Genomic DNA, 25642 nt, shown 5'->3' with positions numbered 1-25642 from the left:
GAATCGCATCAATTAAAAAAAAATGTTAAAACCAGGTGCTTAACCAGCAAAAAGCCAGTAGAGGTGTGGCTCAGGTGAAAAGCCCCAGCCTTGAGAAGAAAGCTAGGTATCCAGGCCCAGATTTCAAGCAAGGCTGTGTGTTGGTCCTAAATTAAAAAAAAAAAAAAATCTCGTGTGTGTGTGTGTGTGTGTGTGTGTGTGTGTTGCCAGTCCAGGGGCTTGACCTCAGGGCCTGGGCACTGTCCCTAAGCTTCTTCAGCTCAAGGCTAGCACTCTATCTCTTGAGCCACAGCACCACTTCTGCCTTTTTCTGCATATGTGGTGCTGAGGAATCGAACCCAGGGCTTCATGCATGTGAGGCAAGCACTCTACCACTGAGCCACCTTTCCAGCCCCTCAACTTTAATTTTAAAGAAACGTTAATAGCAAAATTGAACAGAGAATAAGTTGTCCTGTCTTCCCGAATCCTACACAAGCAGAATCCTCCCCCACAGCAGAACTCCTGCACACGGGCCACACGGACGAGCCTGCACGGACTTGTCATCACCGCCCAGTGCCAAGTGACACTTTCAGACTGCAGAGCTCCCCTCCTGTGCTCTTCAGCCTAGATTCTCCGCTTGACTTCAAGGATGCTTAACAGGACCCTCAGTGCACCCTATTCAAAACAGAACACTTCTGTCCATACCTGCTCAGTCCCCGTGAAGGGCAACCACGCTGCCACTGCTCAGGCAGTCACCACAGGGCCATCTCCCACATCTCCCGTCTAGTCCTCCTAGGAGCCTTCAACAAGAAACCCAGAATCCCCCACTTCTCGCCAGTTCCTCTTTGCCCAAGTCACCAGCTCTGTGAGGATATGGCAGAGGCCTCCTAACAGGACCTGCCTGCAGGGTGATCCCGCCCAGGGCAGTCTCATGGTGTCAGTCCTCTGCCTGAGGCTGTGTGGCAGCACTGCATGCCACGCTGAAGGAAGCCCAGGGCTCCGGAGACCTGAGGGCAAGTACCCGAATGCAGCCACTTTGTAGAAATTCTAAGCTGTTCATATGATGCAAAATTTTCCGTGAAATCTTAATTTTATCTTTTCTGCCGTGTGTGTGTGTTGGAGGCAAGGTAAGAAGACACTGCAAGCTGGGACTGAGCTCTGTTGTACAGCACTTGTCTAGCATACCTGAAGTCCAGGATTCAATCCCCAACACCTCAACAAAGATATCACAGAAGTCTGGCTGAAAGGCATTAATCATATAGACTAAGGTAGAAAAGAATAGATGAAAATAAGATCTATTAAGGTGAAGTTTTGTTTTTTTTCTGATTTTGCATTGTCTCCTGTCCAGTAAGTTTAATAGAACCATCAGAAAATCTAAGGTTGAAACAAAGCATTTGCTTGACAATAAGGTTCTATCTGTGAATAAACACAAATAATTTTCATACCTATTAAAATTTAAAAGCTGTTTTTTATAGGACATCTAGATTCAAGGTACACATTTAAGACCCGACGAAACAAAATTAAGAATATAGTCTTTAGTAGACATTTATCCCTCAAGATAGAAAGGCCAAATAACATTCAGTGACGCGCATTTAATTACGCCCTACTGTGGGGGCTGTCAAGCAGTAGATGAGCTGCAGTTAAACTGTTTCCTAGGTTTGCTACAGTCTTTATAACTTGCTTTATCACCCTCATTTAACTCTCACAATCCAGAAACGTCCTACTATGCTACAGTTTACCAACAGAATTCTGAAGCACACACCCATTTAAAATTGCCACTTCAAGAATCTCAACTGTGGGCTGGGAATGTAGCTTAGAGTGCTTGCCTAAAATGCATGAAGACCTAGGTTCGATTCCTCAGTACCACATAAACAGAAAAAGCCAGAAGTGGCGCTGTGCCTTGCGCAAAAGAAGCTCAGAGTCAGTGTCCAGGACCTGAATTCAAGCCCCAGGACTGGCAAGGAAAAAAAAAAAAAACCCAACTGTGTCACTTCCATGGCTAGTTCCATTTGTCACACTCAGACCCCAGAAATCCAATCCTGCTACGCTGGCAGCCTGCACTTGTTCTGAAAAGCAACCCTCCTCAAGCTACCTGCACCCCAACTATCACCAGCCTTGAAGAGTGCTACCCGGGGGCTCTGACCAGGCCCATCCAGGCATTACCATTCAAAGCCTATCTCCATCACTTTGGAGAGACACTTGGCAAACTATACTTGGGTGTAGTCACAAAAATCACTGACTCCAAAAAGACCAGTGTTAACTATGACATGGTCAGGATGGAGCGAGGAAGAAAAAAAAAAAAAAGGACTCTAGGCTAATTCATTTCATCTCCGAGCACCTTCACTCACAATTGTAGAGCCCCCGAACCTGCATTTTAGATAAGTCGCCAGTTGGTTCTAATTAAATGCTACTCAAATAGAACGCCAGGTGGTGTTCTGGTTTCAAGAGGAAAATGAAAATCCCTAAAAATCCCTGTTTGCTTTTATTTCCTCAATGGTGATCCCTTGAGCATGACATTTACAATGCGCCGAGTGCTGTACAGGCCACAGAATTGTGTAGATGAAGGAAAAGGAAGAAGAGCACCTACTCCATTCCTCGTGGAGAAAGACAAAGAATTGAAAATGCAGGTGCTGGTGGCTCCCACCTGTAATAAATACTAGGTACTCAGGAGGCTGAGACCTAAGGATTGCCATTCAAGATTGGCCTGGACAGGAAAGTCTGTGAAACTCTATCTCCAATTAACCACCAAAAAGCTAGAAGTGAAGCTGTGACTTAAAGTGGTAGAGCATTCACTCTGAGCAAAAGAAAAACCCTTCAAATATAGCACCCAAGCTCTAAGAGTTCAAGCCCAAGGATCAGCACACACACACACACACACACACACACACACACACACAAAGAAAAAAAATCAAGATAGGTAAGCTGCTAGAAATATCACACACACACACACACTCAAGCGCATGTGCACGCACGCATGCATACACGCACCCGCATATACAAAGTTAAATATGAATCTTAAAGGTTCTTCTAACATCATTATTTTACAAGTGTTCAAAGGCAGTTATTGCCAAACAGTAATATGTGCCCCAAATCCTAATATTCATGTAGGAGTTAGAAAACTCACCAAAGTGGACATTGAAAAGTACTGTTGGCAAAAAAGACAAAACAGCAGCTCAGGGCTAGGAAGGTGGCTCAGTGGTAGAGCGCTTGCCTTGCATGCATGAGGCCCTGGGTTCGATTCCTCAGCACCACATAAACAAAAAGAAAAAAGCCAGAAGTGGCGCTGTGGCCCAAGTAGTAGAGCACTAGCCTTGAGCTGAAGAGCTGAGGGACAGCGCCCAAGCCCAGAGTTCAGGCCCCACGACCCGACCCCCCCCCAAAAAAAAAGCAGCTCAGGAACAATGCCCAGGCCCCGAGGTTAAGCCCCAGAACTGGCACGCGCGCACGCGCACACACACACACACACACACACACACACACACAAAAGTACTACTGGGAGGGACCATCTCTCAGAAAAGATGTTAATAACGCTCCTAGACTTGATACAATGTAGATCATTAAGCTGGGTGCTCACACCTGTAATCCTAGCTACTCAGGAGGCTGATAAGCAGCAAAGTCCATGAGACTCTTAGCTCCATTAACTACTACTCTCCTCCCACCCCCAACCCCCCAAAAAAGCCAGAAGTAGAGCTCTAGCTCAAGTGGTAGAGGGTTACCCTTAAGCAAAGCAGCTCAGATAATCAGGTTCTGAGCATCAGCAGGCAGGCATGCACGCATGCCCCCCCCCAACACGAATAATCTTAAACCAATAGCTCATAAACTACATTGACATCCAACCTAGTTTACTCACAAATGGCTTACTAAATCTGCCCAGGGCTGTCTAGGCCGGGGTCAGTGTCCCCTGAATCAGGAGACAACCCTAACTGACTTCTTTCTCCTGATCAGAATCTTTGTAAACAGGTCACACAGCCACAAGCTGTACCACATGCTGAAACATAGGCTAGTTGGAGGAAATCAGTTAAAATCTTTTTCAAGGAAGCTTAGTTTATCACATTTTGTTCAAAAGGAAGCTTAAGGTAAAAAAGAAGAATTCTCAATTTTTTGAATCTATGTTAAGACCTATACATTAGCTTTATTCTTGTGCAAAAGCAATGACATATGGAAAAATTCAACCCTCAATTCTATCATTGAACTGAATGTAGAAAAACTGATAACAGTATCAGCTATCAGAATATGCAATTACATGTTTACACATTTCAAGCTCATCTTGCCTGATTTTGGACTTATTTGTATGGACTTACACAAATCTAATGAAGAAAGCTTAAAAACAGAAATGTTCATGGTTTATCTAACATATATATAGCAAAATCTGGTCTTTTTTTGGGGGGGGGTCTGGTCGTGGGGCCTGAACTCTGGGCCTGGGCGCTGTCCCTCAGCTCTTCAGCTCAAGGCTAACACTCTACCACTTGAGCCACCAGCACTTCTGGCTTTTTTTCTGCTTATGTGGTGCTGAGGAATCGAACACAGGGCCTCATGCATGCAAGACAAGCACTCTACCACTGAGCCACCTTCCCAGACCCTGGTAAGTCTTAAAAGTGCCACAATTCTAGTTTCACTTCATGACCAGGCTTTTTGCAAACCTCATCAATGCTCAAGAAGTAAAAAAGAGGTTTATAGGAAAGCTAAGACCAGCTTCAAATTCAACTATTAGACAGTGTAACCAGATTACTTTTCAGTATACTTTCCTCTAACAGTTATCCAAAATCACTTCAGTTTTTATTCATTTTATCTCAAGCCGACTTCAAAACTGAGACAGGATTAGTAATACATACCTGTGGTCAGTCCTCACTACCCTAGAGGCTAAGAAAGAAGGATCTCTTAAATCTGGGAGTTAAGGGCAGCCTGTTCAACCTAGAAAAACTCTCCTTAAAAAAAAAAAAAAAGCTGCCGGGTGCTGGTGGCTCACACCTGTAATCCTAGCTACTCAGGAGGCTGAGATCTGAGGATTGAGGTTCAAATCCAGGTAAGGCAGGAAAAGCTGTGAAACTCTTATCTCCAATAAACTACTGTGGCACTGTGGCTCGAGTGGTAGAGCACTAACCTTGAGTTGAAGAGCTGAGGGACAGCGCCCAGGCCCAGAGTTAAAGCCCTGCGACCGACCAAGAAAAAAAGAAAAAGGTGGGAGACGGGAAGTGCCAGTGCTGGGGCGTAGAGCTCAGTGACAGACACACATTTAGCATGTGCAAGGTCTTGGGTTTGATCGCTACCACCAACGGCTGTGGGAACACTGACATCAAATATGGATGACTCTTCCACACAAATAACCAAGTGATGCCTCCAATTCTAGCCATTAATTCAACTCACTCTAGGTTGGAATCTGAGGGTCGTGGTTCAAAGCCAGCTGGGGCAAGAAAGTCCATAAAACTCTTATTAGCTCCACCAAAAAACTAGAAGTGAAGCTATGGCTTAAGTGGTAGAGTACTAGCATTGAGCATAAAAACTCAGGGACAGTGCCCAGGCCTTGAGCTCAAGCCCCAGGTCTGTCTGTCTCTCTTACACACCAAACCTTAAAAATTCTGTAATTTCCCCCCTAAATAAGTGTAATTTTAGTAAAAGATCATCATTTCCCCTTTCCTCCTCAACATCTTTTTCTCACACACACTTCCCTCATCCTACTCATTTCATAAACAGAACCTCTTATATTTAAGCAGTTCTAAAACCAAGTCATTCTTGCCTTAAAAGAGTTATTTTCAAAGTATCCTATTATAGTACCTAGCCTATCTCTACCACCTTTCAAAACAAACCCAACTTCCACAGAAGTTTTTCACATTAACATGGCACTTAAAACACACCAGTCACCCTTGACGGCTCATACCTATAATCCCAGCACCTCAGGAGGCTGAAGCAGGAGGAAGATCCTGAGTCTGAGGTCAACCTGAGCTCTGTAATTAGAGCTTGTCTTTTAACAATTAACTAAACACATCCATTTCACAAAATCTAGAACAAATTTTCAAGCCACAATTATTACTATAATTCCTTCTTCACAAATGAAATTGAAGTGGTGACTCATATCTAGTACTTGGGAATGCTGAGACAGGAGGATTGAGGCCAATTTAGGTAACACAATGAGACACTCAATAAAAAGAAAGCAGAGGGCTAGAGGTATAGCTTAGTGGTACAGTATTTTGTCTAACATGCTCACTGCCCTGGGCTCAATCCCCAGCACAATAAAATAAAATGAGCCAGGTGCCAGTGGCTCACACCTGTAATCCTAGCTACTAAGGAGGCTGAGATATAAGGATCGTGGTTCAAAGGAGACTGGGTAGGAAGTCTGTGAGACTCATCTCCAGTAAACCACCAGAAAACTGGAAGTGGCATTGTGGCTCAAGTGGTAGAGCACTAGCCTTTAGCTGAAGAGCTCAAGGACAAAGCCCTGACCCAGAATTCAAGCCCTTTGATTGACCAAAAAAATAAAAGGATATACATACATATGTATATAACATGGCATCGACTGAAATCTCTTAGCAACCTCAACATGAGAATAATTACTAGGATATTTCATTACAAAATGTAGAACACACATCCAACTCAAAATCCTCTTGTCTCAGTCTCCAGAAGCCTAGATTATAGGTATGTATCCTATGCCCAACAGAGAAGGCATTTTAATAACTGTTAAAAGGCTTTAACAAAGTTATCTATTTCTAATATAAACCAAAAATACAAAGTTAATATTTGTAATGTGTTAGGTAGATGCCCATATGGTCGAAGATTTAATTAGGGCATACATACTTCAAAAATATCTAGAACATTGATTATATTTATTTCCTTTTGTCAAGGTTAATCATTACTCATAGTTAATACCAATGATCAACTTAAGCCATGATGTTTTCATATTTGTAGACTCCAGATTGATGAGATTTTAATCCATAATATTCCACAGAAGACACATTTTTGGGATACAAACTTCTATTCCTTTGTATCCAGAGATTACACTTCAAGTCCATTTAGTGGACTTTAACATAGAAATAAACCACACTGTTTCATGGCAAGCTAAAAAGTACATTTTATGTAATCAACGACAATAAGGAAAAAAAACCCACTTGTCATATAGTCTAGTCTTTATTGAAGACTTACTTCAACTGTGGTTTACAGCTTTGGCTTTAATTGGCCAGTCATTTTAGCCTCTCACTGCCAGCAGACATAAAAATCAAGTGGAAATGAGGTGGGGGGAAATACTAATAGAAAGATGATTCAAGCAAAGAAGAGGGCAGGCAGAAACACATTATTAAAATAAATTTCAAAGTAGCTAAGAAATCTGTTTTTTTTTTAGTGAACATGGGAAAAAGGCAACGATTCTTAGGCATGAACTGGATCAAGACAGCACTGACTTCAATTTGTGTTATGAAGCAGTTTGGGTCTGTGCTAACTTGGTAGTCCTATTTTCTAAACAGGTTTCACGAGGATAAGTACCTTTGTATTTTATAACGGTTTACTATGAAATAACTGGAATTAACTGATCATGAACTCTTGTTCTTGCCCAAATTCAGATGGATTCATCAATCACATTTACTACAGCAATTATCTAGTCTTGATAATGTTGTTAAATCACAGAATATATAACCTGGAAAAATACAGCTGCATTCAGCTGGTATTTCCATAAGCCACTTCAAAATATATTGGCAAACAAAAAAAAAAAAAAAAAAAGGAGGCAAACTGAGAACTCAACAGGCTCTTACCAGTTATCACTAAGTCTTTAGTCCAAATTTCACAAATGTTCATGAAAAATTTAACTCAGGGGCACAGTACATAGTTTCTTAGGTCCTCTCATTAAAATATGAAGTAACTTTTCCAAAAACACATCTCCAAAGACAGTATGAACAAAATAAAGAGTATATTTAATAATAGGAGAGTGTAACACATAACTATTGTGGCTAAAACCAAGGTACCATATAAATTTTGGCTCAAAGAATCTTGTGAATTTTTATGCTGAATACATTTGGCTATATTTCTAAGTGGGGGAAAAAAAGGAAAACAATACTAAAACTAGGTGGTCACCAATATATAAAACCATTATCTTGAAGGCTTAAAACAGACCATTGGTGGGTGCCAGGTACATCTTACCACTTAACTTACTGTAAACACTATTTTCTGTTTGGGAGTCCTGGCCAACATTTTGAATACATTTCCAAAACACTTGCATACCCCCTAACTGTCACAATTTAAATACATAGGATTTTATCTATTATACATTCCTGTTTTATAGAAATTTGAGGCAGATTTGATCCACACAGACTTAAAAATATCTTGGAAGCAAACCTCAATCTCTGCATCTTCCCAATTGATTCATTTACAAACTACACACATACAACAAACTCAAGCCTCCGTTCAGGCCTGTCATCCACGCACACTCCTCATGAGGAAGTCACAACTTTGTGTACTAGTTAAACTGAATATCCAATTATAAATTGGTACATCAAACTGTCTAAATAAGATGTTTTAGCAATCTGTTTAAAAAAATCCTGGGGCAAAATATATCTAATTTTTAAAAACACCCCAATATTTTTAAAAAACATTTGTGCTATACAACTTATAGGAACCTTGAAATTGTTTCACAAGGTTTTAATCAAGGTATTTACATACCAAATAATGTAAAGCAAAACAAAAAAAAAGACACCCCCCAAAACCCTAATTTCCAATTACATTTTAGAATGTACTAATGCATCAAAGATTTGTATGAAATTAAAATTTAAGGCTTTTTCTGTGTAATTTGTGTTATTTTAATTTACATAGCCAACCTTGAAAATGTCAGTCTTAAACATTCTTATCAATCCACTGCATTGAATGCAGTGGAATGTGTTAAGTGTTACTTCAAATTACATTGTTGCTACTTCTATGTTGAAGCATGCTCATTAAACACTGTAGTTATTCAATATTTACAATGTATAGCATTTAAACTTCATGTAAAAGCACAAGTATGACTGTCTTTGTATTAATACAAACACCATACTTGGAATTTCCCCACCCCCAATGAAATGTAATATACTACAGTTTTAATAATCAACACTTTCTGAAGTTTAAAAAATATGTCTTAATATGGACCATCAACATTTGCTCAAGAAACTTAAGACAACGCTGCTCCTTATTTAGGTTGCAAAATTTCAGTCTGTCTGGCTTCAGTTTCTTTAGGCATAGAGAAAGTAAATAATTCCTCCAGAGCGATTCCAAAATCATGCATTTCTTCTGAATATCACTTTTTTTCTGCTGACTTCAAATGTGGTCCACATCAGGGAAGGGGAGGGGAGGATCAGGATTCAGGATGAACTTAGGTAATTCCCAGTTTTGTTTTTTTTTTCCACGATTCTCCCTTTTTTGCTCTTTTAAAAACACAGTGAATTAAAATACTGAACAGCAAGATAAAAATGGAATAGTATCTAAGAATCAAAATGTATTACCCATTTCTCCTATTATATCAAAATTTGAAGTCAGAATTGTCTTTATTGACTTTATTTTAGTTTTTGTACACAAAGAAAAATCATGTTCATATCCATCATGAACAAAAACTTAAAAAGGCAGAACTAGAAGACATGTGTCCTTCACCAAAGCAAAGCTGTGCTAAAGGTTCCAAACATTTCAATTTTTAAAATAAATATTTTCATTTTCCGATGTCTACTTTCATGTCTTCAGAGTGTCACAGGAAATCGAAGCCTATCATGAATTACAATTTTGTTTAGAGTCCCAGCTCACTGTGTTTGGTAACTTGCCATGCCATATCCAGCTTGGTTAGGAGGAGGTATTACAGGGGGAGGAGCTTGTCCTTGGGGAGGCTGAGCACCAAATCCACCCATCCAAGCAGCAGACGGTGATTGACTTGGAAGGAAAAAAAAAAAGACAATTTTCAGTAAACATGGCTTAAAAAAAAAATCTAGATGTTCATATTAGACAAGTAAAAATCAACAAAAAAATCAACAAATTACAACAATTAAAATGTAAACAATATGCATTTGACAATACATATCTGAATATTAATTGTAAAGCTCTGATAATATAATCACAATGTGCCACAAGTCTGAAAAGATCTGACTTAAAAAAACGTAACAAGGGCTGGGAAGGTGGCTCAGTGGTAGAGTGCTTGCCTTGCATGCATGAGGCCCTGGGTTCGATTCCTCAGCACCACATAAGCAGAAAAAAAAAAACAGAAGTGGCACTGTGGCTCAAGAGGTAGAGTGCTAGCCTTGAGTTGAAGGGCTGAAGGACAGCGCCCAGAGTTCAGGCCCCACGACCAGACCAAAAAACAACAATAACAACAAAAGTAACAAGGGGCTGGGAAAGTGGCTCAGTGGTAGAGTGCTTGCCTTGCATGCATGAGGCCCTGGTTTTTTTGTTTTTTGGGTCCGGTCACAGGGCCTGAACTCTGGGCCTGGGGCACTGTCCCTTGAGCTCTTCAGCTCAAGGCTAGCACTCTTCCACTTGAGCCACAGCGCCACTTCCGGCTTTTTTCTTTTTGCGTATGTGGTGCTGAGGAATCGAACCCAGGGCCTCAGGCATGCAAGGCAAGCGCTCTACCACTGAGCCACCTTCCCAGCCCGAGGCCCTAGGTTTGATTCCTTAGCACCACATAAGCAGAAAAGGCCAGAAGTGGTGCTGTGGCTCAAGTGGTAGAACATTAGCCTTGAGCTGAAGAGTCGGGGGACAGCACCCAGGCCCAGAGTTCAGGCCCTATGACTGACCCCCCCCAAAAAAATGTCTAGACTGGCCTGGGGGGCGAGAGGGGGGGGAGGATTACAAGTAGCCAACCTTGATTCTACCAGCTAATTACAGATATACCCAGTATTACCCTAACTATGCTTTTCCACCTAGGTAATGAGAATTTCCCAGCATAATTAAATTAATTTCATTATATGTGTTTCTATAAATGTTTATAATCCAAATACTTCTACATATATATTATAAACAGATCCTCCCTAGGAAAATATACCTTTTTTCATTTCTTATGGCAGAAATCAATCTGTCTCTATTCAAACAACTTACTCTACTCCAAATCCTTGTTGATTCCATGGTTGCCCGTATACTCCATAAGGTGGAACTTGCCACCCATTTGCCATATATTGTCCATACTGTTGTGGGTTTCCGTAAACTTGGCTCCACTGGCCCCACTGACTGTAGTCGACCTAGGAAAAAACAAAGTACTATTTCAGGGAACTAGTAAGAAACACCGTATTTGAAGAAAGAGTGGGAGACAAGGAAGAGAAAAACTAAGTAAGCACCCTTATGTGAATAGGACTCTGTTATTTATCATTGTCTAAGTTTATTGGGGTGGTGACACCTGTGAAAAGAAAGTATTAAGATTCAGTTAATACCGCAAAATAATTTTGAAATAGCATTAATACAAGCAACTGAAAGTAGCTATATTCTTTATATATACATATATATGTGTGTGTGTATATATATATATATAATATATATATTATATATATATATATATATAAAATACAGTTTCTAAAAGCTCTTATATAGATAGGTAAGATGGAAACCTTAAAAAGTGCTAAGAAAAATTCAATTACCTGTTGAAAGTTTTTAGTCATATCAGGAGATTCTTTACCCCAATAGCATTTAACCACATGTCCTTCAATCGTAGTACCATTCACTGAAACAATGGCATGGGCTGCACTTTCATGAGTTGAAAACCTAAATGAAGAAAATATAGTAAGGTTTTTGTCTTTTTATTTTTTTAAAAAAACATGAGTAAATAATAAACCCATTAACTGATATCTTTTAATGTAGATTTTTCAAATTACATTAGGTGTCAAAAGTGCTATATTATAAAGTACTAAATTAGCTAACATACCATGGAAGAGTCAAACACAAAAGTACAACGAATTATTAAATGTAAGAGCAGCAACAGTAGGATTACATGTGAACCACTACCTGACAAACGAATAGCCCTTCTCTGGAAAAACTCTTATTTCCATAATTTGTCCAAATGGTGAAAATGTCTGTCTCATAAGCTGATCTATAAACAAAATCATAAAAATACCTCATGAAAATTATATAAGTCATGAAATTCATAGAACAGTAAGGAGTCCCAAACAGAAGGTGATTAGGAAACCTAACACTATACCTGTTAGCCCAGAAGCGATTCCTCCACAGTACACAGTACAGTTTTTTGGACTTGACTGGTTTACTACATCTTCAAATCTCAACTGCTTAGTGTTATCTACATGCAGGAAGAAAATGAAAATGCAATTGTTTTACAGTGTTGTAAAACTATCTTTTGAGCTAGAGGTGCATTACATTACACATTACACTGGGTTCAATACCAGCACAACTATACACAAACTATCTTTTTTTTTGGGGGGGTCCAGTCATGGGGCCTGAACTCTGAGCCTGGGTGTTGTCCCTCAGCTCTTCAGCTCAAGGCTAGCGCTCTACCACTTGAGCCACAGTGCCACTTCTGGCTTTTTTTTCTTTTTGCTTATGTGGTGCTGAGGAATCGAACCCAGGGCCTCATGCATGCAAGGCAAGCGCTCTACCACTGAGCCACATTCCCAGCCTACAAACTATCTTTTATTATTACATACTATTAACAAATGCCTTAAAAAAAAGGGGGGGGCTGGGTAGGTAGCTCAGTGGTAGAGTGCTTGCCTTGCATGCATAAGGCCCTGGGTTTACTTCCCCAGCACCACATAAGCAGAAAAAGGTGAAGTGGCGCTGTGGCTCCAGTGGTAGAGCACTCGCCTTGAGCTGAAGAGCTGAGAGACAGTTAGCCTAGGCCCAGAGTTCAGGCCTTATGACTGACATTAAAAAAAAAAAAAAAGCAGAGGAAAAAAAGAAATGTCTTTATAGCTGGGCGCTGGTGGCTCATGTCTGTAATCCTAGCTACTCAAGGATTACAGTTCAAAGCCAGAGTAGGCAGAAAAGTCCATGAGACTCTTATCTCCAATTAACTACCAGAAGACCAGAAGCAGAGCTGCGGCTCAAAGTGGTAGAGTGGCTAGCTTAAGCAAAAGAGCACAGGGTCAGTGTCCAGACCCTGAGTTCAAGCCCCAAAGAAAAAGAAAAAGAAATGTCTTGGTGGGATGAGAAGACATAATTTTAGTGCTTGATTTAGACAAGCTATGTGGACAAACTATAAATAAGTCAAGTGGTTCACAGCTTCAGAGGTATTTGTATTAAAAGCCTATGTACAGCTAGTGAAGAATTTATACTTTTAACATTCTTGCAGAGATAGCTTACTTTCTTGTGTACTTTTAGGTGCAGGTGGTTTACGTGTAGCCCAATTGGTTCTGATTTGCCGGCCACCCAGCCACTGACCTCCCATGTGCACAATTGCATTTTCTGCATCCTATGGAGGAAAGAAGAGAAAATAAGAGCAATTACTAACAAAACAGAGTGATATACAAGTCCTAGCATGGCAAAGTTAGCATGGCAGAAGCCAATAAATCTTATCAAAGTAAATGAATTCACTAAACATTCTTAGAAAGTGAACCTGAGTGAATTGTAAAAGCTAGGAGTGAATCCAAATACTAAGAAAACATTTAAGTTCAAGTAAATGAAAATTCATGACATTCAAATATAACAACAAAAACAAAAAATCAAAATCACAATTCCAGTTACTAGTTACTAGCCCAACTTAAAGAAATACAAAAATCACAGAAGAAGTTTTCAAATTCTACTTGTATTTTTAGTTATAAATTATGAATATGCCATAAAATTAAGAATTTGTTTTAAGACAGAAGATGGATAAATTATGATTTAGAATATTTTTTTTTTTTTGTCGGTCATGGGGCTTGAACTCTGGGCCTGGGCGCTGTCCCTCAGCTCTTCAGCTCAAGGCGAGCGCTCTACCACTTGAGCTATAGCGCCACTTCCGGTTTTCTAGTGGTTTATTGGAGATAGGAGTCTCACGGTCTTTCCTGCCCAGGCTGGCTTTGAACCGCGATTCTCAGATCTCAGCCTCCTGAGTAGCTAGGATTATAGGCGTGAGCCACCGGCGCCCGGCAATTTAGAATATTTTTAAAGGCTAACAATAAAGTTTTTTCAAATCAATGTGAACAGATAATTAATCCAAACACAGAATATAACTAGTCTTTTATCTTACCATATCAATAAAATGTAAGTAATTTAAGTTGCTGAAACTGTTTTTTTTTGTTGTTGTTGTGGGGCTTGAATTCTGGACCTGGGTGCTGTCCCTGAGCTCATCAGCTCAAAACTAGCGCGCTACCACTTGGGCTACACCAACACTCCCAGTTTTCTGATGGTTAACTGGACAATAGTCTCACAGACTATTTTCCTGCCCAGGTTGGCCTTGAACCATGATCCTCAGTTCTCAGCCTCCTGAGTAGCTAGGATTACAGGCCGTGAGCCACTGGCGCCTGGTGAAATTCTGATTTTCATGATGAAGACTGAAAAGAACTTGCCTCCCGTTCATCTGTGCTTGATTTGGAATTCTATTTTTTTTTTGGGGGGTAGGGGGTGAGGGAGGGGTTAATTGAAAAGAGTCTCACATCTCACAGTCTTTCTTGCCCCAGCTTTAAACCCTAATCCTTAGATCTCAGCCTCCTGAGTAAACTAGGATTATGAAAGTGAGCCACCAACACCCACTGCACAAATGCAGTTTTAATATCTTCCTTTCTGTGTAACCACTATCCCTTCCTGTTTACTTATTTTCAATTTTATGAAAGAATGAATTATATTCCATTATTAATATACACAATAAATTATTTGTAGTTAACATCCAAGCACATTTAAGTTTCAGTTATCTTTTTTTTTGTCAGTCGTGGAGCCTGAACTCTGGGCCCAGGCACTGTCCCTCAGCTCTTCAGCTCAAGGCTAGCGCTCTACCACTTGAGCCACAGCGCCACTTCCAGCTTTTTGCTTATGTGGTGCTGAGGAATCGAACCCAGGGCCTCAGGCATGCAAGGCAAGCGCTCTCCACTGAGCCACCTTCTCAGCCCCACTTCAGGCTTTTTTTCTGCTTATGTGGTGCTTAGATTCTAACCCAGGGTCTCAAGCATGTGAGGCAAGCACTCTACTACTGAGTCACCTTCCCAGCCCCAGTTTCAGTTATCTTAATACAAACTAAATGAATTAAGCTTAGAGTTAAAAATCTGAACTGAGCTGAAAGAACGTACCAGTTTGTTATAAAAAGATACAAAACCATAGCCTTTGGATTTTCCAGTTGCCATGTCTTTAACTACCCGAGCATCCCTGTGAAAAGAAGCACAGCTAAATGAGGGAAGTAAGAGTCATCCTCAAAATAAAAACTAAAAGGAACCACACACACTGTATTGTGAGCATTTTTTAAAATAAAATTCCAGTTAGCCCTAATTAACTACTGCCATTCCTGAACTCTCCCTAATGCTTCTTTACCTGTTAGAAAAAAGCAGTAGGACAAAAACATGTAATAAACATGCAACCTAATCAAACAGCCTGAGCTTTCTAAACTAAATGCTCAAATTTGAAGATTAATAGGAACAATAGTTTCCTTTTCTAATATTCTATTTACTAGTGTCCTCTAAGATTTACTCTTTCTATAAATTACTGTAACAATGCTAACTACTTTACCATGCAATATCTAAATAGTTAAATGTCTTCTGCCTAGTGATACAAAATATATAAAATATTAAAAAATTGAAAAAGAGGAAAAAATAGGAATTAAAAAGGCATACATGGCCTGTTAACAGATTTCTTTATTTTTCTTGGTCAATTCTCTACCATCATTTTGGAGTTTGGGCAGCTGTAAATTTTGAAAAATTGACATTTTCAGAAATTTAAGAAAGGAGAATAAAAAACTAACAACAATGCTAAGCACACCAGTACGAAAACAACAAATTTACACAGAAATTTTAGTGAGTAAGTTAAAATGATTGGAAATATAGAACTCCACTGAATATAGAATGTTAAAATGTAAATACTAAAGTATGTATATATAAATAATGTATAATAAGAATAAATAGAAATGAGAAAAAAAATCTACAACTGAGTTCCAGTGTGCACAGTTCCTTGCAGTTAGCCTTCAAGATCCTGTCCATTCTTATGAGCAATTCTGCAAAATAACCAGAATGCTATTACTTTTAATTGTGACTTGGACTTTAGAAAACTGCAGGTCTCAGGTATAAATAAAGATAAAAAAACAGCAACCTGTATTATTTTAAACTAATTTTAAAACAGCACTACTTACCACATTAAGATTAAAAAGCAAAGCAAATATCAAAATAGAAAATTTAGAATTACTTCTTTGAGATAAATCTATAGAACAACAAATTATACAGAGAAAAAGTTGTTGTTCTTAATTATAACATTTCTGTAAAGTAGTACTAAAGTGATTAATTTAAATCTATAGAAAATATACAATATAAACTGATTTTAATCACATAGATTATCAAACTTGTAACCATTTTTAACTTTTTGATATATTTTGATCAAGTTAATAAAATTTGAGGATAAATACTACTAAACAAACATTTGCCTCTCACTAGCAAATCGAATGTTACCACAAAAATTTAATTAATCTCACATTTAAGATTCAGACACAACATATCTTAATACTGTAATAGATCTACTTTTAACTTACAGCTAAAATATCAGAACACATTTGTCATTATTCTAAGCATGAACATATCCAATTTAACCACAATGTATCCAAAGATTTACCTCCTTTCCCCCACTTATAAACTTTTTAAAACACTTAATACACAGTTTAAGTCACATTTACTTTTTATTAGCCCATTATTCTTTAACCACCAAGTTTTGAAAACATTTGACAAAAGAATTAGACGTAAGTTTTAGCATCCAAACATTTTTTTCAAATATAAGAGAATCATTTAAAACTTATAAACATTATTATACACAGGATTTTATAAAAACAAGACCCCAGAACATTGAAATGACATTAACATTTGTAACCACATCTACTCAAAAAGAAAATAAACCAAAAATAGAAAACCAAAACTAAAAGGAAAACACACTAATTAGAGAAAGAAAACCTTAACTCCAATACAAGTTAATCATATACAATTCTGCCTATCCACTATTTAGTCTATTACTGCTTATGATACTTACGATATTTTACCAAAGGGGGCAAATGCTGATTTGATATCTTCTGTTGTAATTTCTGGACTCAAATCCCCAACAAACACATGGAAGTGATCTGAAATCAAAGCATTTGGTAATCAAATACTTAAAAAAAAAAAAAAACAGTTATGAAACCTTTTGAAGGTAGTATTAAAGGAGGGGGAAAAATCCTAGTTAAGCTGCCAGGAAATGCTGCCAAGATAATTTCAGAATCTCCCACAGTAAAATGCAGCAGGAGTACTTACTGGAAGTATCTTTTTTCTGGCTACTTGGTGTTGTTGCCCAGTTTACTTTGACCTCCTAAAAATAAAGATTATATTTTACACAATTATTAGGCATGTCATTATGAATTGTAACACTTACCACTTAATAAATCATTTATCAAGCTGGATTACTTTTTTAACAGCACTAGGCTGGATAAAATAAAGCCATCACTCAGCAGATGAATGTCTGTTTAAAAACTTGCTAAGGAAGAACACAAAACTAATTTAACATGCAAATATATGCACTCATAAGGTGGCACCATCCTACTGTCTTACCTTTCCCAAAATTTTTCTCCCATTCATAGCAGCTAATGCAGCAGCTGCATCTCTGTGTTCATAAAATTCCACAAAGCAATATGGGTCATTGCTTGTATGCTGCAAAACAGAAAATCCAACAGAAGAGTTGACCCTTCTGCTATCGGGTTGCTGAGAAGAAAATCCAGGAAAAAACATTACTGATAGCTAGGAATGTACAAGGTGCATAAGTTTATGAAAGCCTAACACTTAAAAAAAAAAAAAAAGACTTAAAGCCAAAGCTGACTTTGCAGCTCAGAACATTGTAGAATTATGAGTATGAGTATTAAAATATGTATTCTGGTGTTCAACATAAAATAGCAACTTACATCTAAGCAAAACCCTGAACTCAAATTTGAATAAGGTCCACTTCTTACCACTATTCCTCCAATTTTTTTTTTTGGTACTGGGACTTGAACTCAAGGCATTACACTCTTGCTTATTTTTGCTTACGTCTAGCACTTTACCACTTGAATTACATCTCGACTTCTGACTTTTTGCTGGTTAATGGCAGGTCAGAGTTTCTTAGATCTGTCTACCTGGTTCCAAACCTTGTTCCTCAGACCTCAGCCTTCTGAGTAGGTAAGATTACAGTTGTGAGCCACCCAAGAGGGCCCACATTACTTTTCACTCCTGATCCAAATTAGGATTCCTGCTATAAGTACTTTGCATTGCTATAAAGACTCAATCATATGTAACTCTTTTTTGGATAAGGAAAGAATGAGAATAAAAATAGAAAAATTTGGCATTTATAACTAGTAAAATGAATTCCCTATCTTTCAAAATTGTCTAATTGAGAATAGTAGAGTACATGCCTGTAAATGCTAACACTCAGGAGGATTCAAAGATTGGTGAGAGCTAAGGCTAGCTTAGGCTACATAGCAAAACCCTGCCTCAAAAAACAAGACAAACAAATAGGCACTAGAGTTTTGATAGACTTTGATTTTGGTCTTTCCAAAGTCCAAAAAATACACTAGCAATCTAGAACAGAATTTCTGAAAATGAGTCTCAGGGCTGGAGTGTAGCTCAGTGGTAGAAGCACTTACCTAACATATAGTAGGCCCTGGGTTTGATCCTCAGAACATTAAATAAACAAAAGAAAAATCTAGGACAAACCTACAATTTAATATCACAAAAACACCTATAACTCAAAAGTACAGGGGGCTGGGAATGTGGCTTAGTGGTAGAGGGCTTGCCTAGCATATGATGAAGCCTCAGTAGCACATAAACCCGAAAAGGCTGGAAGGGGCAATGTGGCTCAAATGGTAAAGTGCTAACCTTGAGCAAAAGAAGCTCAAGGACAGAACCCAGGCCCCTAGTTCAAGCCCCAGGACTGGCAAAGAAAAAAAAACAGAAAGAAAATTATATTAGGCTGGGCACCGGTGACTCACGCTACTCAGTAGGCTGAGATCTGAGATCTGCCCAAGGGCAGAAAAGTCCCCATAAAACTCTTACCTCGAATTAACCACTCAAAAACCAGAAGTGGCACTGTGGCTCAAAGTGGTAGAGCATTAGCCTTAAGCAAAAGAGCTCAAGAACAGTACCCAGGCCCTGAGTTCAAGCCTCACAACTGACAAAAAACAAAGTATATTAAAGATATACTTTATTAAATATATGCTTTGTAGTTGGCAAGTACATATTTAGAAAGAAGGTAAAAAAGGAATGCCATCTAACAACCAAAATACAACTGGGACCTGTATTGGCTAACTGTACAAATATATTTTTATTTAAGGCTAAAAACAATTAGTATTTAATGTAAAGTGCCCTTAAAGAATAGTATTTAAGATCTGGGGAATTTTAAATGGATTCCTAAGGGATAAAAAGAAAAATCAGATAAAATAAAGATCTTTTCAACAACCACTATTTTTCCTTCCAGAAAAGTTTTAGTCATATAACAATAGTAACAAGGCAACCAGAAACATTTCCTTGAGAAAAAGAAGTGAGGTCATTTGCACTGACAAGAAAACCATGGGTTCACATACAAATCCTACTATCAAAGCCATGTAAGCATTGTTCCTAAGAGGTAGAGAAAGAAAATCAGGGGAAAAGATTCCAAATGAGAACATACATTTAAGTTCCTCTCATGAAATTAACATTCACCAGAAACAGTCATTGAAGAAATGATTTAAAAGAAAAAGCTCAGCTGGACATTGGTGGCTCATACCTGTAATGCTAACTAATTCATAAAGCTGAGATCTGAGGATGGTGATTTGAAGCTAGCCTGAGCAGGAACGTTTGTCTGTGAGAATATTTTTTCTGGTCCTGGGGCTTGAACTCAGGACTTGGGTGCTGTCCCTGAGCTTCTGCTTAAGGACAGTGCTCTACCATTTGTGCCGCTTCCAGCTTTTCCTGGGTGGTTTACTGAAGGTAAGAGTCACTTGGCCTTTTCTGCCTGGGCTGGAACCTTGATCCTCAGATCTCAGCCTTCTGAGTAGCTAGGATTCAGGTGTGAACCACCAGCCTAGGCACCTGTAAGATTCTTATCCTAATTAGCTACTAAAACAACAACAAAAAAGAAGAAGCCAGAAGTAGAGCTATGACTCAAGCTATGACTCAAGTGGTAGAATGCTAGCTTTCAGCAGAAAAACTCAGGGACAGTGCCCAAACCTTGAGTTCAAACCCCAGGACAGCACACACACACATGCACGCACGCACAGAAGACACAGACAGACAGACAGACATACACACACAATGGTAAAAAGCTCAAGTTGGGCTGCTTCATATTTTATCTTACTCCTTTTTCTGTAAGTGTCTCTAAGAGAAACATTGATAATTATTTTTAAACTACAGAAGTTCAAAGGCAGAGCTACAAAAAGCCCTAGACTTTATCATACTATCAGTAGGCCAGATGCCATTTAATGTATGTATGTATGTGTGTGTATGTGTGCATATGTATGTTTCCCTTATCCATAGGGAATGTGTTTTGACCTGGTGGGTATCCGAAACTTAGCATAGTACCAAACCCTACAGACACTATGTATTTTCCATCTTAACTAAGCACTTTAACTCGTACAGTGGCCAGTATGTATTAAGTCCAACAGCAAAACTAACAAATTTTTTACTTTCATAATTTAACAGGACATGGGGCTGGGAAGGTGGCTCAGTGGTAGAGTGCTTGCCTTGCATGCATGAGGCCCTGGGTTCAATTCCTCAGCACCACATAAGCAGAAAAAGCCCAAAGTGGGACTGACGCTCAAGTGGTAAGAACGCAAGCCTTCAGCTGAAGAGCTGGAAGACAGCGCCCAGGCCCAGCGTTCAGGCCCCAGGACCGACCAAAAAAAAAAAAATAATAATAATAATTTAACAGGATTGTAATTTTTACCATGGAAGCTTAACACGTGATTATCTTTGCTTATTGAGATTTTTCACCTTTTCACATAAAGGAACCATCTTGGCATTCCCAATTGCCAAGGTCTTGCACTCTGCTCTTGCACTCTGGGGTCATTCTATCAAGTTAGATATGGTTAACTGGAACATTAGTCAATCTGATTAGAGAGGAATGCTAAGTGACTAACAGGTGGCTAAGCATCTACAGCCTGAATATACTTAGCAAAAGAATGATTCATGCCCAAGCTAGGACAGTAAGAGATTAATCCACTACTCACAACTGTGTGTAATTTTCAAGTTCTGAATAGTTTTTCTGGATTTTTTTTTTTTTGTCAGTCCTGGGCTTTAACCGCTGTCCCTCCAGCTCTTCAGCTCAAGGCTAGTGCTCTACCACTTGAGCCACAGCGCCACTTCTGGTTTTCTGGTGGTTTATTGAAGGTTAGAGTCTCATGTACTTTCCTGCCCAGTCTGGCTTTGAACCACAATCCTCAGATCTCAGCCTCCTCTGAGTAGCTAGGATTATAGGCGTGAGCCACAGGTGCCCAGCTTCTGGAATTTTCTAATTAATGTTTTTGAACAGATTGGCTGAAACCAGGTAAAGGAGAACCACTCTACACACATACTGTTAAATATCTGTATTACATAGAACTGTATCTTCACATCACTCTGTGTTTCACCTAAGATATCCACTGATTTTAAGTCAAACATCAATTCAACTGCCAGAGAAAAGAAGTTTAATGTTTTCTTTAAAAATCCAGAAAAAAATAGAATATGTATTATACTACACAAAAAAGCTAGAACTTGAAGAAACATCTAATGTAATAAAACCATAAAACAGGATTTTTTCATATATCAAAATAAGTGAAAAGAAATATCTAGACACTACATATTCTGTACTAAAATACATGTCCTTCCCAAGTTTCCCATTTAACCACCACCAGGCAAAACTCCAAAGTTCAACTAGGTCCTTACCTTAAGTAAGTGTTGTCACCAATTTTTGTTGAATGACATAAATGTCAAGACAGAAAAACATAAGATTTTATAACTATTTACAAATTCTAGGAATTACAGAATATGAATTATAAAAAGTCATTCACTTCTCAAATGTCTGTGTATAACAGACATTTAAGAAAACTATTACTAAAACAAGTATTTATCACATTGTTATTAAATTTTTCTAAGGATTCAAACATGTTCTCATATTTATTCCTAAACCAACTTCTATGAGATTCCAAACCAACAATGCCACCGAAACTGTTGATTCTTTTCTGTTTCTATTTTCAGTAAAAATTCAAAACAGTGATCCATCCTCCTTTAAACTCTTTATCATACTCTTGGTTTTCCTGTTTTCTCACTGGAAGATCTTTCTCCTTAATTATTATTATTATTATTTTGTTGGTCATAAGGCTTGAATTCTGGGCCTGGGTGGTGTTCCTGAGCTCTTCAGCTCAAGGCGAATGCTTTACCACTTGAGCCATAGTACCATTTCTGGTTTTCTGATAGTTAACTAGAGATGAGTCTCACAGACTTTCCTCTCCCGGCTAGCTTTGAACCATGATCCTCAGATCTCAGTGTCCTGAGTAGCTAGGATTACAGGCTTGAGCCACTGGTACCCAGCCTCAAGTTAATTCTGCCTAGAATTCTAGATGCTATGCTGTTCCAGGACAAGGACTAAGACCTCGGTCCTTCTTCTTTGGCATCATTCTAAATGAGCTCATGTCTCAATGCTTCAAATACCACTGCAAGCTTTAGCTTTGGGCTCTGCAAAGTTCTAAACTAGCTTATCCAATAGCCTAAGGTTAATGTGCATTTAGTTATCAAGTATACATCTTAAATTTGACAATGCTAAGACAACTCTTGATTCTCATCTCTTCCCATCCATCCTGTGTTCCTTTCAGTCACCTCCATTTTAGTTAGTATTACCATCTACACAATTGCATTAACAAATCTTTCCTGATTTCCTTTCCCTTATTTCCCACAGCCAATATAGTCATTGATTCTACCTCCAAAATGTACTCCAAATTTACCTATCTCTACTTGTTAACCAAATGTCTAAAGTATCCACTAGCTCTTACCTAGAGTATTGCAGAAAACACAGTTAGCTTGTCTCCTCCTGTTTTTACTTCCTAGTCAGTCCTTCTCCACACAAAGTCTTAAAAATGCAAATCTGAGTACCTCATTCTCCTGTTTAAACCCCTCTAATGGTCTGCCACTTCATCTTAAAATTTGTTATAATATATACTGCTCTAAGATGCTAAAGCCCATCTATCTTGTTGGGCCTGTTTCCTACCACTTACCCTCGATCATTAAACCAGCAAACCCTGGGGTCTCTGGCTCCATAAACACAACAAGCTCAGAAATCAAGGCCTTTGTATTTTCTCCACCCATCGCCAAGTCCTTTTTAATTCATGCCTCAGCTCAGAAGCAACACTTCCCTCACTATTTAACCTATGTTAGCACCAATCCTTCAATCCTCATCTTCAAACTCTATTGTCTTTATAGCTCTTACCCCTATTTGTTTGGGGACCTTATTTGTCTGGCTCTCTATTACATCCTCAGTGTCTTGAAGATAACCTAGTTGTGCAAAGTAAGTTTTGATTAATGAAAGATGCATGAATAAATGGCCAAAGCTAAGAATAAAAAGGGTAATATATATCAGACAGAATAAAGACTGTCATTAGTTAGAACGATCAATAGGTCAGAAAGTAACAGGTTTTCCCATTTCAGGATAAAACAGGAACACAGCTTCTGGCACTTTCCAAACACTCTTGCCTCATTTCCTGGCATCTCGTCACTAATCCTATTTTGAACTCCGACCAATCTCACCCTAGTTCTTTAACAGAAAACAGACTTCTTTTCCCCGTTACCTTCACATACACTCCTGTTGCCCAAGTCTACCAACCTTAATCAACATTTTTCTCTCCACCTAGAATCCCTTCTTCCCTCGATTCCTTTCTAGCCAAGTTTCTATCATTATCCTTTTGGGTTTCAGCCTCTGCACTGGTTCCTACAAGAAGCTTCCTGGACTTAAGACCATATGCCTCCAAGTGACATATGATTCTATATCCTAACTGCCTGCTACCTTCTAAGTCTTTCTACTGATAAGGCCTAGGAACTTTTTTTATTACTGCTGTATCCCTAACACTTACTACAGTATCTGGTACACACAGTCAAAAATTGTGTTAGATGATAGCTGGGCGCTGGTGGCTCACGACTGTAATCCTAGCTACTCAGGAGGCTGAGATCTGAGGATCAGGGTTCAAAGCCAGCCTGGGCAGGAAAGACTGTGAGACTCCTATCTCCAATAAACCACTAAAAAAACGGAAGTGGCTCTGTGGTTCAAGTGGTAGAGCGCTCACCTTGAGCTGAAGAGCTGAGGGACAGCGCCCAGGCCCAAAGTTCAAGCCCCATGACCGACAAAAAAAAAAAAAAAAAAAAAAGGACTATCCTAAAGCTGCACAAGACATATTCTGCTTCACTATTCCCATAAGCCTTATGTTTTTTTTACATGCATACCAAATCCTAAACTTTTAAAATGCATAGAGGAATTAATATTCTTATTAATGGTATGAACTACCAATGTTTTCACAGTTCTTAGAAGAGCTATGTACAAGAAGTATCACCTGAAGATAACAATACCATGAAGAATAACCAAATAAAACTCTACTCTAGGCCTAGTTTATCTCAGCCAAATTGAAGTAAATCAACACAACACTCTCTCCAACAGACTAGCTTGAGGCATAAAAGTTGAAAATTATGCTAACCAGTCCAAATATCTCAAAATGGTAAACATCATGTGAACAGACAGCACTGGGAACTGGGAAGATCTTACCTCTGTTATCATTTTACAGCTTTTACAGGGTCCAATTTGACTGAACAATTGAAGAATAAGGACTTCCGTTACATCCCTGGAGAGGTTACCTACGTATCTAAACAAGAAAAAAAAATTATCAGCAACTTTTCTTAGCCATAGCTTTAATAATATCTTTTAATTCATTATCTTCTATATCATCTTATCAAAATTCCTCCAAATAAAGCTAATCTTATAAAGATTAACCCTTATTTGGGAAAACAAAAGTTGTTCATACACCACTAAAATACTATTTCAAAAGGCATTTTAGAGAACAAATCAATATGACCTTGATGCCCCCAAGGTATATTATCTTATACCCCTTATAGCATGTTCTTATTACAGTGATTAAAAACTCAAGCAAGTCTTACTTTAAAATAATTTTAACACAGAAATTTGATAGAATTCTGATACACTAAAACACCTCACCATAAGAGGATATTAGACACTAGACGTTAGTGGGTTTGTCCTAGGATTCCCAACCAAAGTAATTACATAAGCAAAGAACAGAATCAGAGTAAAGCTGCAACAAAACATACAGAAGGTGGTGGGTTTTATTTTTTTGGCCATAGTATGCCTTCATTTTTTTTTAGGTGAACAGAGTAAAATAATAAAATTTCCTAATTAAAAATGCATCAGAATGAATAAACTATACCTTTACATAGTATTTTTTAAAGCAAATATGAAGATTTCTTTAGAAATTTAGAAAAAAGTGGGTGGGAAGGTGGCTCAGTGGTAGAGCGCTTGCCTTGCATACCTGAGGCCCTGGGTTCAATTCCTCAGCACCACATAAGCAAAAAGAAAAAAGCCGGAAGTGGCGCTGTGGCTCAAGTGGTAGAGCACTAGCCTTGAGCTG

At 38.6% G+C, this 25642-nt stretch overlaps 1 protein-coding gene across 4 annotated transcripts in view; it reads right to left on the bottom strand.

The window, feature by feature from the left end:
* Positions 1-7082: 7082 nt before the first annotated feature.
* The window catches only part of Tial1 (TIA1 cytotoxic granule-associated RNA binding protein-like 1), a 25325-nt gene continuing 6765 nt past the window's right edge, over positions 7083-25642 (bottom strand). For 3 of the 4 annotated variants that reach the window (XM_013021928.1, XM_013021930.1, XM_013021931.1), the window contains 11 exons: positions 24769-24865; positions 17592-17741; positions 17298-17352; positions 17041-17128; positions 15111-15186; positions 13213-13321; positions 12098-12193; positions 11905-11989; positions 11541-11664; positions 11008-11147; positions 7083-9846 (listed from right to left, as the gene is read on the bottom strand). In XM_013021928.1, coding sequence (XP_012877382.1) covers positions 9720-9846; positions 11008-11147; positions 11541-11664; positions 11905-11989; positions 12098-12193; positions 13213-13321; positions 15111-15186; positions 17041-17128; positions 17298-17352; positions 17592-17741; positions 24769-24865 — 1147 coding nt within the window. In that variant the 3' untranslated portion in view covers positions 7083-9719. The remainder of the gene's footprint in view (positions 9847-11007; positions 11148-11540; positions 11665-11904; positions 11990-12097; positions 12194-13212; positions 13322-15110; positions 15187-17040; positions 17129-17297; positions 17353-17591; positions 17742-24768; positions 24866-25642) is intronic. The other variant, XM_013021929.1, reaches the window with a different exon arrangement.

Source organism: Dipodomys ordii, unplaced genomic scaffold (assembly GCF_000151885.1).
Source record: "Dipodomys ordii isolate 6190 unplaced genomic scaffold, Dord_2.0 Scaffold58, whole genome shotgun sequence".
Classification (NCBI taxonomy): domain Eukaryota; kingdom Metazoa; phylum Chordata; class Mammalia; order Rodentia; family Heteromyidae; genus Dipodomys; species Dipodomys ordii.
Note: the sequence above shows the minus strand (reverse complement) of the source record. Positions and strands in the feature narration are given on the sequence as shown.